At 36.6% G+C, this 18,181-nt stretch overlaps 1 protein-coding gene across 1 annotated transcript in view; it reads left to right on the top strand.

Moving 5' to 3' along the window:
* LOC109232035 (adenine phosphoribosyltransferase 1-like) overlaps positions 1-1,958 on the top strand; it is a 5,694-nt gene extending 3,736 nt beyond the window's left edge. The window contains exons 4-6 of the mRNA XM_019397677.1: positions 862-1,011; positions 1,298-1,356; positions 1,677-1,958. Of these exons, the coding sequence (XP_019253222.1) occupies positions 862-1,011; positions 1,298-1,356; positions 1,677-1,730 (263 nt within the window). The 3' untranslated portion in view covers positions 1,731-1,958. The remainder of the gene's footprint in view (positions 1-861; positions 1,012-1,297; positions 1,357-1,676) is intronic.

Below are 18,181 nucleotides of genomic sequence, written 5' to 3'. Positions count from 1 at the left end.
TATATATGTATATGTATGTATGTATGTATGTATATGTATATGTATTTTTTTTTTTTTTGGTTACAAGATTTTCATTAGCAGGGAAAATTACAAGTATAACTAATAACCCCCAAAGTTGGTCAAATGGCCCAACTTCAGTGAACGTCTCCTGATCATACTATTCTACTTAACTTCCTGACAATTAAGTATATACAAAATTAAGGGTAAAACTTCAGATTCTGTAGTTGTCTAGCTAGTCTTGGGCTTAAACTACCTCTACAATGCACTTCTTGGACAATCATTTTAAGTATAGCTTCACCACTCCGCTGCTTCTGCTGGAAAATTCTGCAATTTCGTTCCTGCCATATATGGTATACAGCTGCAGCCAGTGTCATTCTATACACCTCTGCCTGTGAGTTCCTTCCTTTTGCATGCAAGATTGCCCATTCAACTTCCTCACTCCAGCTTGCACTTCTTCTGATACCCTGCCACTGTAAGACCCTGTGCCATATGTTACAGTAGCATAGTATGATCAGGAGGTAAATTAGTTGTACTTGTGATGAACAATATGAGCATAAGATAAGCATGAAGCAGGATGCAACTTAATAATGGCAAATACATTATCAAGTTTAAACTTTTAAGAATCAAGTTAAAGGACTCTTAACTAGGTAAATTGATTAGAACCATTTACTGTTCAGCAAGTAGAATAATTGGGTCTTACATGACTATGTGCTTGTATGAAGGTCAAAACTTTTAACTATCACTGTTTATTGCCTTGACCTCCAAGATTCATGATAAAATTCAATGCTATTATCGAATGTTAGTTCTTTTGGCATTGGACCATTACAAGCATTTCACTCTGCTTCTTTTCCCATTTATTAGGGGAGGTTATTTCAGAAGAGTATTCTTTGGAGTATGGAACAGACAAGATTGAGATGCATGTAGGTGCTGTGCAAGCCGGTGAACGTGCACTTGTGGTAGATGATCTTATCGCAACTGGAGGGACCCTAGCTGCTGCAATTAGGCTTCTAGGTACTGTACCTATATTCAGTTCTACTCTTCTGAAATAGATACTCTAGTGGGTTGAAAGCCTCATGCGCTATTTCCAATTCCTTTTTCTCTCCTTAACTTATCTCCCCTGACTTCACACACAAGGTGAGTAAGATCAGAAGCTATCAGTTAGATAACTGAGAGAGAATCATTTTGTTTAGTTGAGGTGTTTGACCACCTTTTTTTCTTCCAACAATTTGAAGAGGACATTCTGTGACATTGAAGTTTTAATTTCTTAATTTTTTTTGATCTTGTGTTTTCTTCGCAGAGCGTGTTGGAGTTGAGGTGGTCGAGTGTGCATGTCTTATTGAGTTGCCAGAATTGAAGGTATGCCTTGATTTCTGTTCTTAACGTAACGAGATAATTTCTGAGTTTCACACCTGACTGCTGTGTTTTCTGAGCCCAATATTGTGAATGGGGACTTATGAATGTATCCTTTTATTTTTCTTTGATTAAATCTATATCTTCTGTCCCAAATTATTTTCGTTCCTCTATTATCGATAAATGAGCTACTAAGAGGTGGTCAATGTACTTTTCTTCCCCAACTTTATGTTGTTCTTGTTCCAATATGTTATGCTAGTGACTTTCTGATTTATTTTTGTTATTCCCCCATTAATACTTTGCTGGTTACATTTGTTTAAATTCAGGGCCGGGACAGGTTAGGTGATAAGCCACTATTTGTTCTTGTGAGCTCAACCTGATCCTCAATTAGGAAATGGATCTAGACAGAGAACTTCATTGAGGTGGAACTGTATTGGAGTGACATTCTGAATTTGGAGAGGAGAAATCTCATTTTTATAACAACCATTGCCAATTATGGCCTTAAATGTGTGGATTGAAATAAGCCCTTGTTAGGTGCTTTCAGTTGACTTAGCTATTGTGAGAGATATGCTCTGAATGAATTAAGTCCAACTTTTATTGTTGTGGTAGTTGGTGGGACTCACTTTTATCAAGTTCACCACGAGTAGTGGTGGCAAAATGGGTAAAAGAAAACAATTAATCACTTATATTATCCACTAAGAAATGGGTTGGATAATGAACTTTTTAAATACGGGTCAAATATGGGTAAGAACAATATTATCCATTTAGAAAATGGATAACCAATGGATTTAACATTTACATTTGTAAAACTCTAAATTGGGGTTCCTCAAGTTCGGGAAATTAGGAATTCTCCTAAAAGTGACCATATTCATGAAGCCATGGATAATATAGTTACCCATATTATCTACCGGTTAACTCGTTTTTATCTGTATTATATATGGGTTGGGTCGAATAATTTATTTGTTTTTCATTACTCGTTTTCGACCTGTTCCATATTTTCGACCTGACCAGTCAGTTTGCCACCCCTAACCGCAAGAATCAGTTCAATCTTTAAGGATTTGAGTACCCTCCTAAATTTATGGTCATGTTATGTTTGGTTAAAAGTAAAAAGGGAAGGATGGGAATGTTTTCTTGACCTAGGGGCAGATGGTTATTCTATTTCTTCATTGTTGCTGCTTCACTAAAGGAATATACACTCCCCGTGTTACCCCTACACTGGGAGGTAGAGAGCCTGTTTCCGGAAGACAGCTTGAGACCTTACCCCTTCCCGTGCAGCTCGAGATGCTAAATTGGTCGCTGGTGGGTGTTGGGGGCCATATTTCCCTCATCTTTCACTTGAGTAAGAGAGGAAATGGTTTTGCTCCTCTTTTTTTACTCTTTCTACTACTATATATTATGATGCTAGTCCGTCGATGAGTTCCCCCCTACCCCGCGCCCCCCCAACACACACACACACACGTTCCTGCCTGATCTCTCTTTGACGGCATTTTCTTCCTCCCTAACTTTACGAAATTACTTCTAGCAATTAAGCTAGTTATTAGCTGACAATATTATACGACAACTCCCTTGCTCAAAATTATTAAATCTAATCTACTTTCTATGACTTAACTTGTTGAAATTAGTATGTGCACAGTTGTACATAAGCAATGATGCTTGTACATAGTGAATTAGTGTTAGCTTAGTGTTGATAATTAATTATACATGTGATTAGAGTTAGTTAGTTAGAAGACATATAAATGTAAATGTTACACGTTTGGTATCAATGAATAATAAAAAATTTCTCCAGAACCTTCTACTCTTTCTCTCTCTCTCTGCTCCATGTTCTTCCTATCTTAGCTCAAGGATCGGATTTTCTTCCCCTTTCAATATGGTATCAGAGCCATAGATCTATGACATTTTTTTATCAGATCCTCTGAAGAATCTAAGATAAATTGTCAGAGAAGTGAGAGATTAAGAGCTTTCGTCAAATTTTGGGGAATCCAGCTAGGGTTTGTAATCGATCTCGAATCTCGTGAATTCCGGGAGAGTGAAAGCTTTTCTTTGAAGATTGATACAGATTCAACCTTCGAATCACTGATTTGAACCTAAATCATGACGAACACTATTGCTGAGACCGGGAAGGACGATGGAGAAAAATTCACGGACATTCATCCTAGGCATCCTCTGTATCTGCATCCCTCAGACAGTCCAGGTAGTGTGCTCATTCCTCAACAACTAACAGGAATAGAAAATTATACAGCTTGGAGCAATTCTATGCGAGTAGCCTTATTGGCCAAAAATAAGCTAGGTTTTATAGATGGAAAATGTCGGAAAGAACAATATAGTGGTGATTTAGAGCATGAATGGGAAAGGTGCAATGCTTTCGTGTTATCCTGGATAACTAATTCAGTATCTAAAGAGCTGGCAAATGGTATAATGTACTCAACCAATGCTTATAGTGTTTGGACAGACCTGAAGGAGAGATTTGATAAGAAAAATTTAACTAGAGTCTACCAACTTCTCCGAGAAATTTGCACCACAAGTCAAGGAAGTCTATCAGTTTCAGAATATTATTCAAGACTGAAATGTGCATGGGATGAGTATTGGTGAATGGTACCATTGCCATGCGACTGTACCAAACATAAGGAATATGCTGAACACATGGAGCAACAAAGACTAGTACAATTTCTAATCGGCTTAAATGAGACACATGCACAGGCAAGGAGTCAAGTGTTATTAACTGTCCCTGTTCCCACTCTCAATCAAGCATACAATATGATAATGCAAGATGAAAGTCAAAGAATGCAATCAAACATGATATCTCAAGTAGCACCAGCCTTGCAACAGCTTGACTTGAATGACTCTACAACATTGGCCTCTATCCAAAATACCAGATTCAGAAAAGACAATAGAAATAGTGCATTGCAATGTGATTATTGCCATATGAGGGGTCACAAGAAGGAAAATTGCTACAAACTGGTGGGATATCCACCTAACAACAAGTTTAACAAGAGGAGAACTTTTGACAAGGGAAATTCAGGAGGAAGCAAGGGACCTACAACATATAATGTGAGCTGCATTGATGAAGCTTCTTCACCTTACCCTTCGGCAGATAGCTTATTAGGAGGGCCCAGCAATATACCATTCTTCACCCCAGAACAATACCACCAATTGCTGAAGCTGATTGACAGGGAGCCTTCACCAACAGATGCAAAAGCAAACATGGCAGGTATGGTTGATCTGCTTAATGCATGTCTTTCTGTAGGTTCTGAAACTAATTCCTGGGTTATAGATACTGGAGCTTCGAATCACATGGTCTCTAGCTTGGACATCTTAACTGAATCCCATTCTGTTGCCTCTAACTCTAGTAAAGTGCATTTGCCCAATGGTAACACCACTTCTGTAACTCACACAAGATCTTTAACCCTTTCCAATGATCTAGAACTATATAATGTCCTTTATGTTCCTAACTTCAAATACAACTTGTTATCTGTCTCAAAGTTAACTAAAGAACTGAAGTGTTGTGCATTATTCTTTCCTGAATTTTGCATTTTTCAGGACCTCTACAAGGGCAGGGTGAGGGGGATTGGTAAGGAGAAGGATGGACTTTACATACTTCAACCTGCCAAGCTACCACCACCTGTCAAAGTGCCTGATACACCTTCAGTTCCTGCTCTCAACTCCTTCACATTTCCAGCAACTTCAGATTCTAATATTTCAATCTCACAATCATCTAACACCACATCAAAGCCATGTCCACATCCTTCCATTTGGCACCAAAGACTTGGTCATGCACATGTAGCAGTTTTACAAAAAATTCCTTCATTGAAGACTCATTTGCTGAATAAAGACAGTTTAAACTGTACTGTTTGTCCTTTAGCAAGGCAAATTAGATTTCCTTTTCCTACTAGTACAAAGAAAAGTGTATCTCCTTTTGATCTTGTACACATGGATGTTTGGGGTCCTTATAGACAATGTACTTGCAATGGATACAAGTATTTCCTTACTATTGTAGATGATCACTCTAGAATGACTTGGATCTACTTGATGAAAATGAAAAGTGATGTCTTCCTTTTACTCAAATCTTTTCTTGCTCTTGTCAAAAATCAGTTTTCTACCACAATTAAGATCATAAGATTAGATAATGGTCTTGAATTCTTCAATTCTCAGTGTTCAACTCTTTTCTCATCACTTGGCATTTTACATCGAAGTTCCTGTGTACACACTCCACAGCAGAATGGAGTAGCAGAAAGAAAACATAGGCTCTTGCTTGAAATGGCTAGAGCTCTTAGGTTTCAAGCTCATGCTCCATTAAAATTCTGGGGAGAATGTGTGCTAACTGCAGCTTTTCTCATTAATAGGCTGCCATCCTCAGTCCTATCTGGGAAATCTCCTTATGAGGTTTTTCATGGACATCCTCCCAAACTTGATCTTGTTAGAGTCTTTGGATGTCTCTGTTATGCAACTACTTTGGATAACAATGATAAATTCTCACAAAAGGCTATACCTGCTATTTTCATGGGTTATTCTACCTCACAAAAGGGATACAGATTATACAATATTCTTACTGGGACATTCTTTGTCAGTAGGGATGTTTTCTTCAGAGAAATAGTGTTTCCCTTCAAACATCCTAAGTCTACATTTCTACACACTTTGCCTTCAAGTTCCTCTCCTACATTCCTTCTGAATACTACACCTCTTCCTCTTGATGATTCTTTCCCTACCTCTATGTCTTCCTCACCACCTGTAACTTCAGCTTATCCTGTCCCTGCAACCACACCTGAGCATGCTTTATCTCCTCACTCTCCTGTTCATGTATCTTCCCCCTTTCCCTCTTCTCCTATTCCTTCTCCAACCTCTTCATTTCCTACTCTGCCTGATCCTCCAACTCAACAACACCAGGACTTGCCTCCTACTCCTGCAGCTCCTTTAAGGAAATCTGGAAGAACATCTAAACCTCCATTATGGCTTACAGATTTTGTCCATCATGTCAAACCTTCATCTTCTACTCCTTATTCCATCACTGATTCCATCAATTATTCTTCCTTATCTCTCTCTTATCAAACCTGCTTATCTTCTTATTCATCCATTGTTGAACCTACTTCTTTTGACCAAGCTGTCAATGACAGTAACTGGGTTCAAGCTATGAAACTTGAGATTCAAGCACTTACAGATAATAATACCTGGGAGTTAGTGGATTTTCCTGCAGGTAAGTCACCCATAGGCTGTAAGTGGGTTTATAAGGTTAAATACAAAGCTGATGGTTCTATAGAAATGTATAAAGCCAGGCTAGTGGCTAAGGGGTTTACTCAACAGAAGGGTCTGGATTATCGTGAGACCTTTTCCCCTGTGGTTAAAATGGTCACAGTCAGGAGTGTGGTTGCCTTGGCTGCCCAACATGCTTGGCCTTTGTTCCAGATGGATGTTTATAATGCATTCCTCCAAGGTGACCTTTCAGAGGAGGTCTACATGTCATTACCTCAGGGCTTTGGTAGTCAGGGGGAGACTAGGGTGTGTAGACTACTCAAGTCCCTGTATGGTCTGAAGCAGGCCAGCAGGCAATGGAACCTGAAACTGACTTCAGCCCTTGTAGATTCTGGTTTTAGTCAAAGTAAATTGGACTATTCCTTATTTACCAAAAGAAGTGGTAGAGACATAGTAATCATATTAGTATATGTGGATGATCTCTTAATCACAGGAAGTGACAATGATCTAATCCAAGATGCCAAGAAGATTCTGAATGGTATTTTTAAGATGAAAGATTTAGGAGACCTTAAATTCTTCCTTGGTATTGAATTTTCAAGATCACAGAAAGGCATTGTCATGAATCAAAGGAAATATGCCTTAGAACTTATCTCAGAATGTGGCTTAGGGGGAGCAAGACCAGTTACATTTCCCCTTGATTAAAATGTGAAGCTGACTAGTGTGGAGTATGACAAACTATTTGGGAAACAGGAGAATGATAATGAACTTGAAGACATAAGAATATACCAGAGGTTGATTGGCAGACTCCTGTATCTGGCAATCACAAGGCCAGATATCTCTTTTGCAGCCTAGACTCTAAGTCAATTTATGAATGCACCAAAACAGTCTCATTATGAAGCAGCCTTAAGAGTAGTAAAATATGTGAAAAACAGCCCAGGTACAGGTTTATTGATGAGCAGCAGACAGAGTGGCAAAATTATGGCATTTTGTGATGCTGATTGGGCATCATGCCCAATTACCAGAAAGTCAATAACAGGTTACTGCATAAAGCTTGGAGATTCAATCATTTCCTGGAAATCCAAGAAGCAAAGCACAATTTCAAGGAGTTCAGCAGAAACAGAATACATGAGCATGGACACAACTGTGGCAGAACTAGTATGGCTACAGGGATTACTTGAGGAGATAGGTGTGAAAGTTGACTTGCCTATGGAGTTATATTGTGACAACAAAGCAGCACTGCAGATTGCATCTAATCCTATGTATCATGAACGTACAAAGCATATAGAGATTGACTGCCATTTTGTTAGAGAAAAATTGCAAATTGGAATGATAAGAGCAGCTCATGTGCCCAGTAAAGAACAGTTAGCAGACATATTGACCAAGGCACTTGGGAAGCAGCTACATAGTGAAATGGTTAGCAAGTTGGGTATGATAAATATTTTTCATCACCCAACTTGAGGGGGAGTGTTGAAATTAGTATGTGCAGTGTGTAGTTGTACATAAGCAATGATGCTTGTACATAGTGGATTAGTGTTAGCTTAGTGTTGATAATTAATTATACATGTGATTAGAGTTAGTTAGTTAGAAGACATATAAATGTAAATGTTACACGTTTGATATCAGTGAATAATAAAAAATTTCCCCAGAACCTTCTACTCTTTCTCTCTCTGCTCCATGTTCTTCCTATTTTAGCTCAAGGATCAGATTTTCTTCCCCTTTCAATATAACTTGTAGTATTTGAACTTAAGTTGATTGTTGAACCTGATTTCAACTATATATGTATAATTCCTATGCTTATTTAGGAGTAACTTAACGCACGTCTTCAGCTTTTCTTTACTTAAGAAAAAGAAAACCATAAGTACAGTGACTAACCTTTGACAAAGAAAAAGTAAACCACAACTATTCTAAAATAAACTGATAGTCGACATAGCGAGTCACGTTAATTAGTTGTTTAATTTACTGAATAAGAATCAACACTGTGTCCTAATTAAAATAGCCATCGTTGTCAAAATGCGGCTATAGCAAAAGCATTGGACCGACTCAAGTTAATTAAAGCTGAGAGCAGCATAGTCAACTCAAAGGACTTGTGACTCAAGATTAAGATAATAAAAAAATGGTGTGTTCAGTCTCTGGCGGTGTTTTTTGGTCAATAGGTATTTAAATGAGAGCTTTTAATTTATCTTATACTTAAGTTTGATTTCGATCATCGTCACTAGCTTTTAATTTATTGAGATGGGTTTGACTTTACAGCTGGTTTGGATGGTTGTTACGTATCGTTTTATAATGTATCGTATTGTATTGTACTGTGTTGTATTGTTTGATGAATATAATGTTTGGAAGATTGTATCGTTTGCCGTCGTTTCATGATATCACACACCAACAGTAAGAAGAATAAACTTGCAATATATAAGGAAAATTTATGATACGGGATAGAATTATCATATAAAAAGGTAGGAAAAGATAAAATAAAATTATCTAATAATAATAAAGGGTGAGATGAGAGAAAAAGACAAGGTAGCGCTGCGATCATACCAAATCGAACGTTACATATAAAGTGGCACATTCTGACGTTATGTAACGATGGATTTAACGATACAATACAATAAAATTTAAGTAACAATCAAAACAAGTATCATATTTAAAGTAATAATAAGATACACTACAATAGGTAACAACCATCCAAACAAGCTGTTAGTGATTTGAAAGACGTAATAACAACATTGGTACAGAACACCTTACAAATTTTGTTGTGATTTTACTCTATTTAATTACTATGAATGAAAAAAGTGAAAGTTAGATTTTAAGCACTTAATCTACATTCCATTGGAGCTTCAATCGCTTGTTCTTTTGTGGTTTCTGTGTCTTAATTAATTAGCCATAGCTTATTAGGCTTCATATTGGACATACAATCGAGCCCTTTAAAGGATCAAGTGAAAAATTCCTCTTTACCTCCTATCCAAAATATGGACAAATAGTCGACCTGCTTGCAAACTGACTCGAATATTACTGTTATTAAAAGAATGAGAACGAACAAATTAATATAACTACATGACTCGATATTACTGTTATTAAAAGAATGAGAACGAACAAATTAATATAACTACATGAGTTTCCACGTATAGATATTTTATAATGAGAGGAACTAAAGCTCTAGTCTATGGTAGCATGGGCAACTTTAACATGAATTAACTTTTACTGTTTAAGAATGCTTCAAACATGAATTAACATTTAAGCGTACATTGAGTTGTAAAGTTACAGGTTCAGGAAAATGAGAATGGGGATATCAATTTACAAATATTTTAGCTATTAGTTTGAACTTTAAAATTGCTTGTTTTCCATTTGATGTTTTTTTAGGACACAAAATTGTGGACAATAATTCAATGCCTCAGATGGACCATACCTATTTGCAATATAATGCTTCAATTATTCTTATCAAAATGCAAATATAATTTATTTAATTCTTTCCATCAAAAGGCAAACTTCATGGGTTAGTTTATATTTATAGTATCCTTTTTCCAACTCCCCTAAGCCGGCAGCCATAACAAGTTGAAAGAAACCATCTAACAAGAAGAATAAAAAAATTGAAAAAAAAAAAAAATAGCTCAACCAAAACCCAAAGGAGTTGGAGAATAGGAAGGACTTAGAAGTTCCTAGTCCTAACTAATTTTATAATACATCCACATTACTAATTCTAAAAATAGAGAAATTTTGATTAATAATCTGACGTAGCAAGTCATAGATTATAGTTAATGCTTGGAAATTCCAATATTGAGTTTGCAAGAGAGGACTATTTCTTTATGTAGACAAAAGCAGTTACAAAAGAAACGGACATATCCATTTTTAGGCATATGAATTTTATTAAATTCATAAAAATATTTAAATTTTATTGGTCCAAATAAATATTATGGGGTGATATAATATAATTGATTATATAAGGCCAATATTTTATGGGTTAAATAAATAAGTCTTAATCCATTGGGCTAGCCCATTTAATTGGGCTACAAGTGATGAGCCCACTTCAATAAGCCCAATATGTCATCTTCCTAGAGGCCCAGTTCGGTGCGACGTGTCAAATGGCATGGCACACCAAGTCAAACGGAAGAGACAATGGGATCATACCACGTGTCAAAATAACAAGGCATACCAAATCAAATTCAAATGCCAATAAAATCGCACCACATGTGTAAGTGACATGGTCTGGTAAATCAATTGCAGCCTTGTAACTCTGCAATCTGATTGGTTGGAAAGAGTTTGTTCTCATCACAACTCTTCTCTCCCACAACTATAAATAGGGGTCTTCATAACTCAGAAAAAAACCCAGAAGTTATAACAAGAAGATACAAGGGAGCTCGTGGATCGAAGGCCACAATTTTCTACAAACTGCAAGTGTTCAGGCATTCAAGTACCTCAACACAAATTTCAAATATTCAAGATCAAGAACGAAGTCAAATCAAATATAAAGCGTTCAAGATCAAGGCTACTTGCGTGACAAAGTTTGCGGCAACAATCAAAGCGTTCGCGATGAATAAATTAAATTCAAATTCAAGATCAAGCTCAAAGGCCCTTGAATTTATATTGGGAAAGTAGAAGCAGAGGAACCATAGAGATTGTAACACTCAAATATTTGAAATCAAATACAACAATTGTTGCAATATTTTCGGTCTCGATTATTTCTTGACGTAATTTATTGTCTACAAATTCTGGCACGCCCAGTGGCACAATCTCTATCTCTCATCTCAACTTTTCAATAACCAAAGTTCAAGAACATCGAAATGGCTTCAAAGAAAATCAACTTCCACTAAAGTTGCTAATTCCAAGTTCTATGCTGATGTGAAAAACATCCTCAATATTATCTTTGGAAGCTTTGAGCTAGTTACAAGGAGCAAATTAAGCTCTTTAGGACAACAAACACTTCAAGTGTCGTCCGCATCAAGACCTATCGTCGGATCTTCATACTCAAAAGGAACAAGATCCTCTACAAGCGTGACCCAAAAAGGGAACGATATCGCTGAAAGGATCGAAGAGGTTCTTGCTCAACTTAGTTTATCTAAGTCCAAGAAACCTTTCATGAAAGCCGATGACGATGATTTGAGCGTTAGATCTCCTCTAGTCTCCACTAATGCGACCTCTAAGCTCTATTCCAACAATGATCCATATTGTTCTTCATCCTCTACGGCGATCATGCAAGCAATGGTTATTGAAGTTTCTACTGTAGAAGAACAACTTGAAAATTTGACGAATGCAATTGAAGGCTTGTCAAATGCATGCAAGATCAAGATGCTAAACTTTCCGAGTTAACAAATAAATTAGATAGCATAGTAGAAGGATAATACGCAGAAACACCTTTAAATCTTTAAAGGTCACAAGAGAAAGGAGACTCTTTCGAAAAGCAAGCAACGACAACCAAGGAGATCCAAGTCACCGTTGAAGGTCTGATCCCCGTTGAGAAATTGAAGGACTTCATTATGGAGGCTATCAAAGATAAGCCTGAGTCGTCGTCCAAATTATCTCTCACATATGCAAAGCCGTACACACAAAGAATTGATAACTTGAAGATGCGTGTTGGTTATCTACCTCCTAAATTGCAACAATTCGACGCCAAGGGAAATCCGAAATAACATATAGCGCACTTTGTTGTAACTTGCAATAATGCTGGAACGTACCACGATTATCTTGTCAAACAGTTTGTTCGATCTCTTAAAGGTAGTGCATTTGATTGGTACACAGATCTCGGATCTGGTTCCATCGATAGTTGGGAGCAGTTGGAACAAGAGTTTCTTAATCGTTTCTATATCAAAAGACGCGTCTTAAGTATGATCGAACTTACAAATGCTCATCAACGAAAGATGAGCCAGTTATTGACTTCATCAACCGCTGGAGGAGCTTAAGCCTCAACTGCAAAGATCGCCTTAACGAAACTTCTGGCATCGAAATGTGCATTCAAGGCATGCATTGGAGTTTTCGCTATATCTTACAAGGCATAAAACCCAAAACATTTGAAGAACTAGCAACTCGTGCACATGATATGGAATTGAGTATGGCTCTAAGTGGAGATAAAATGTTTCCTGACTTTGAGCCTCATGATGAAATAAAAGCAGACGATGTAGAGAATGGGGGAAAGTATTCATCCGAAGATGAAACTGCAGAGTCCATACAAGTTATAATGCTCCTCAGTGCACGAGCCTAAACTGCAAGTCGTAATGCTCCTCAATGCACGAGCCTAAACTGAAAGTTATAATGCTCCTCAATGCACAAGCCTAAACTGGAAGTTATAATGCTTCCATGAGAATATATTGTATGTCACGAAGCTCCCCAATTTTGAACTAAATCTTTAAGGCGTAAAACTCTTCAAATTCGAGCAAAGTCTTCAATTTGTAAAGCTCTTTAAATTCGAGCAGTGTTTAAGTTGCAATGCTCTTCAAATACAAGCAAAGACTCAAGTCGAAAGCTTTTCAAAGTCGATCAAGGACTTCAAATCGAATTTTTTTTTAAATTCTATCCAAACTTCAAGAAGTAAAGCTCTTCAAATACGAGTAAAAACTTCAAGTTGTAAAGCTCTTCAAATTCGAGCAAAGTGTTCAAGTTGCAAAGCTCTTCAATTTTGAGCTAAATCTTCAAGTCACGAAACTCTTCAAATTCGAGTGGAACTTCAAGTTGCAAAGCTCTTCAAAATTGAGCAAGTCTTCAAGTTGCGAAGCATTTCGAATTGTAAGCTAAATCTTCAAATTACAACGCTCTTGGACGCACGATCCTAAACTGTATGTCATGAAGCTCTTCAATTTTGAGCAAAATCTCCATGTTGCAAGGCTCCTCAAAATACGAGCTTAAATTGCAAGTCTCTATGCTCCTTAACGCAAGAGCATAAACTGCATGTTACTCCTGGCCCGCAAGAGTATAAACTGTATACTGCCTCCCAAAAAAGGGTCTGCTAGGTTGAAAACCTCGAAAGAGGCGGCCTAGGCAAAAGTTAGGACATAAAAAAAATCCTCCATTCTGAACTACGATATGACTTGATCCTCTTCACCAAGGTACGTAGGCAACTTCGAATTTCATTCTAATTTCAGTCGCATGAGTTCAAAAATATATATCACCCTAAATATTGTTCGAATGAATCATGATGGAATATAATCCAATTGATTAGAACTTAAAAAAATCAGGCTTACATGTATTCTTTCATTGAACTTTGTGCCTTATCAAAGATTGATGGTACAATGGGGGCAAGCCTCTATAAATTGGCATCTCTGATGGATGGATGTAATCTTTTAGTGGAAGGCCAAATCTCCAAGTTGAAGTCTTTAATGGCAAGTCAAGTTGAATTCATCTTGGCTGCTACGCCTTCAGTTTGAAGTATTCAAATCCTCCAAGTCTTCAAGTTGAAGTCTTCAAGACCGTTGGTTTTCATGCTCGCCGATCTTCAAGTTGAAATGTTTAAGCCCACCAAGTATTCAAGTTGAAGTCTTCAAGTCCATCAAATTTTCAAGTTGAAGTTTGCAAATCCCCCGGTCTTCAATTTGATGTATTCAAGCATTCAAAGTCTTCAAGTTGAAGTATTTAAGTCCTCTAAGCCTTCAAGTTAAAGTCTTCAAGTCCGTCGGTCTTCATATTTGCCGGTCTTCAAGTTGAAGCATTCTAATCCTCCAAGTCTTCAAGTTGAAATCTTCAAATCCATCGATCTTCAAGTTGAAGTCCTCAAATTCATCGGTCTTTAAGTTGAGTTATTTAATCCCTCCAAATCTTCAAGTTGAATTCTTCAGGGCTGCTAATTTTTCAAGTTGAAGTTTAAATGTCCGCCAACTCTTCAAAGTTTTTCAAGTGTTCAAGTCGAAGCTATCAAGTCCACAAAGCTATCGAGTTGAAGATTTCTAATTTTCTAATCTTAAGGTGGACGTTTAAGCCCCTTTGTAATTTAAGTTGTCCTCTTCGCAGGTTTGTCCTTACAAGGAACTATAATTTTCCAATCTTAAGGTGGACATTTAAGTCTCTTTGCACCTTAAGTTGGCCTCTTTGTGGATTTGCCCTTAAAAGGATCTGTACTTTTTCAATCTTAAGGTGGACATTTAAGTCTCTTGCACCTTAAGCCGGTCTTGTTGCAGGTTGATCCTTCTATATGTTGTTGAGAACTTGTCTTTTTATATGCTGCTTTTGATTTTTTTGTCTATATGGTATTATGGATTTGTCCATTTATATGGTGATGTGGATTTATACGTCTATACGGTGATGTGGATTTGCCATCTATGTATTGTGATGTATTTGTCCTTCTATATATTGAGAGGTATTTTTTCTTCTATATGTTGTTGTGGATTTGGTCATCTATATGCCGTCATGGATTTGTCCTTCTCATGGAGTTGTTTGTCAACTTGGAACTTGACGACTTTCTTTTCTTGGCCTAAAAAAAAAAGAAAAAAAACAAAGGAAAACGTAGAAGAAATGAAAAGGCACTTACCTTCACTGTGCTCTTGCTCTATGATCGTCAAAAGCCCAGCAAATTAATGCCTACAAGTTAAAGAACATGTATCTATTTATAGAGATCCCAAAGAGAGTGCTGAGAAGGTTGTATGGGTCGAAAGTTGGCAACCACCACAGTTACCGAGTTGGATGAGTAACGAGGTTATCGTGATGCAACGTCTGATGGTCGTCGTGACGAAAGACAAGATGTCAACGGGAGTATAAATTTAGTAGGAGACAGTAAGAATATGCTTTTCGAATATTCTTTATGTTGTATTTTTTAGGGTTTCTTGGGAGAATGTCCCTTATAAATAGGAAGAGTTAGTAAAGAAAAGGGGATCCGGGTAAAAAAGACAAGAGAACACTTTGTAAAAGATTCATCTGAGAGCGAATACTAAAGCAGCATTGTTCATTGATTGCACAACCAAAAAATCATACATCATTATACGATACTGAGAAGATCCAAAGATTCCGCAATCATCTCATACTTATTTCTTTTCGACGCCGATCGCATTTACTAAGATTGATTGCGCATTTAAGTTGCCGCATTTATGAGCATTTACTTGACTCCAACATATTAGTTAACATCATTCATCTTGCTTACTTCTTCCATCACTTGATCTAGATTTTATTACGCTTGACTAAGGTTTACTTCATCACTATCATTAATTGATTTAATCAAAAAGGTTTTAATATCTTTTGATCAAACAAAGGTGTCTTTAAAGACAAAGTGTAAACTTTAAAGACAAGGAGGTAAGTGGCATCACAGTTGAAGCTACTGGTGAAATTAATGTGCCAATAGATATAAGGATTCCAATACAATTGTAACTCAAATATACAATTCCAGTAAATGAAGTTCATATGTTTACAAGGAATTGATGGTTTTGTCCATACAAGCCATCAATCGCGTGCAATCCTGTTCCAATTCAAAAAATGGTTTATTCATGTCTCATAGTGCCAGATACAAGCAAATGTGTATGTTGTCCTTACGTACTTCAAGCCCGGTGCTCGATATTTCACAAGTTCCCACTAACACAAGCCTCGAAGCAAGGGACATTTGTAGGCATATGAATTTTATTAAAATTAAACTCATAAAATTATTTAAATTTTATTGGTCCAAATAAATATTATGGGTTGATATAATGGAATTGATTATATAAGTCCAATATATATGGGTTAAATAAATAAGTCTTAATCCATCAGGCTAGCCCATTTAATTGGGCTATAAGTGATGAACCCACTTCAATAAGCCCAAGATGCCATCTTCCTAGAGGTCTAGTTCGGTGCCACATGTCAAATGACGTGGCACACCAAGTCAAATGGAAGAGCCAATGGGATCATGCCACGTGTCAAAATGACAAGGCATAAAGTCAAATTAAAATGTCAATGAAATCGCGCCATATGTGCAAGTGACATGTTCTGGCCAATCAATTGCAGCCTTGTCACTTTGCAATCTGATTGGTCGGAAAGAGTTTGTTCTTATCAATAGGGGTCTTCATAACTCAGAAAAAAAGATGAGAAGTTACAACAAGAAGATACAAGGGAGCTCGTGGATCGAAGGCCACCATTCTCTACAAACTGCAAGTGTTCAAGCATTCAAGCACCTCAACACAAATTTCCAGTATTCAAGATCAAGAACGAAGTCAGGTCAAATACAAAGCGTTCAAGATCAAGGCTTCTTGTTCGTGACAAAATTCATGTTAACAATCAAAGCATTCGCGACGAATAAATTAAACTCAAATTCAAGATCAAGCTTAAAGGCCCTTGAATTTATATTGGGAAAGTAGAATCAGAGGAACCATAGAGATTGTAACACTCAAATATTTGAAATCAAATACTACAATCGTTGCAATATTTTTGGTCTCGATTATTTTCTTGACGCAATTTATTGTCTACACCATTCAAGTAAAGGCACACCCTTTCATTTAAACTTTTGAAAACTATTAAAAAATTAATTATATTTAAACAATAATTTCTAACAATCTCCCACTTGTTTAAATATAATAAAAAACTCAAAATCAAGTTATGTCTATGCATAGAGTAATGTAGCTTTCGATTTGAATATTACCTTAGTATAATACCACAAGATAAAATCAAAATTTCAGGTAACATAATAGCTTTGAATATGTTATTCCTTGTGATAACATCGGTGACAACTATACACATAAATATTTTTTTTTCTTGCTTTCCACTCAAAAACGCTTAGCACTTTTATGGCTATGTGCTATCCAAAATTCTTAAACATTTATGAGAGTAACTCCAACTCCCAATTGAAGTGGCACCACTTTGATATTCATATAGGTGAATTTCTTGCAGTGTCTTTGTCACATTTGAGACACTTATTCCTTTAACTGAACCTCATTAAGAGTATTATAACTCATCCCTCTTATCTGTGACAACCAGTAGTAGTATTCACTTATTTAAGTACTGCAACATCCACTTATCAATAACTTGTTATTACCCTTTGAACCCAAAATACCCATTTCATAGTGTTAGGTAGGGTTGCCATTATTAGTAGAAATAACTAATGAGTTTTAACCCAATCAAACTCGAACTCGTTTTCACTGACTCCCTTGTAAGAGGTTTAGTAAATGGACCAACCAAATTACTTTTGACTTCACAAATGTGAAAGGATGATTCCATTTCTAATTAATTTTCTCATGTAATCATGTCGAAGACTTATGTGTCTTGACTTTCCATTTTATATATTGTTATATGATCGAGTTAGAGTCGCTTGACTATCACAATAAATTAAAATTGAGCTCATACTTTTTGAGATTAATGAAATTTCTAAAAGAAAAATCCCTCAACCACTTAGCTTCTTTTCCTGCTTCTGCCAATGCAACAAATTCCAACTTCATGGTTGAATGTGTTATACAAGTTTCTTTCTTGGATTTCCAAGAAATTGCACCTCCTCCCAAGATAAAATCCCAACCAATTGTAGATTTGTTGTCTTCTAAACTCGATATCCAACTTGGGTCAGTATATCATTCTAAAATAGCAGGAAATTTTGAGTATTGAATACACAAATCTTTATTATTTTTTTAAGAAGATCAAGAACTCGCTCAATGGCTTTCCAATTACCAACACTCTAATTGCAAGTAAATATTGTGTAGCGTACATCAGACTTCCAATAGCGCTTGCATACTCAAGTTGAGCCAACTCTTCCTTCATTCTTGATTAACGTGATGCTTGGATCAAA

This window comes from Nicotiana attenuata, chromosome 9 (genome assembly GCF_001879085.1).
Source record: "Nicotiana attenuata strain UT chromosome 9, NIATTr2, whole genome shotgun sequence".
NCBI lineage: Eukaryota > Viridiplantae > Streptophyta > Magnoliopsida > Solanales > Solanaceae > Nicotiana > Nicotiana attenuata.
This window is presented reverse-complemented; position numbering and strand designations above follow the sequence as displayed.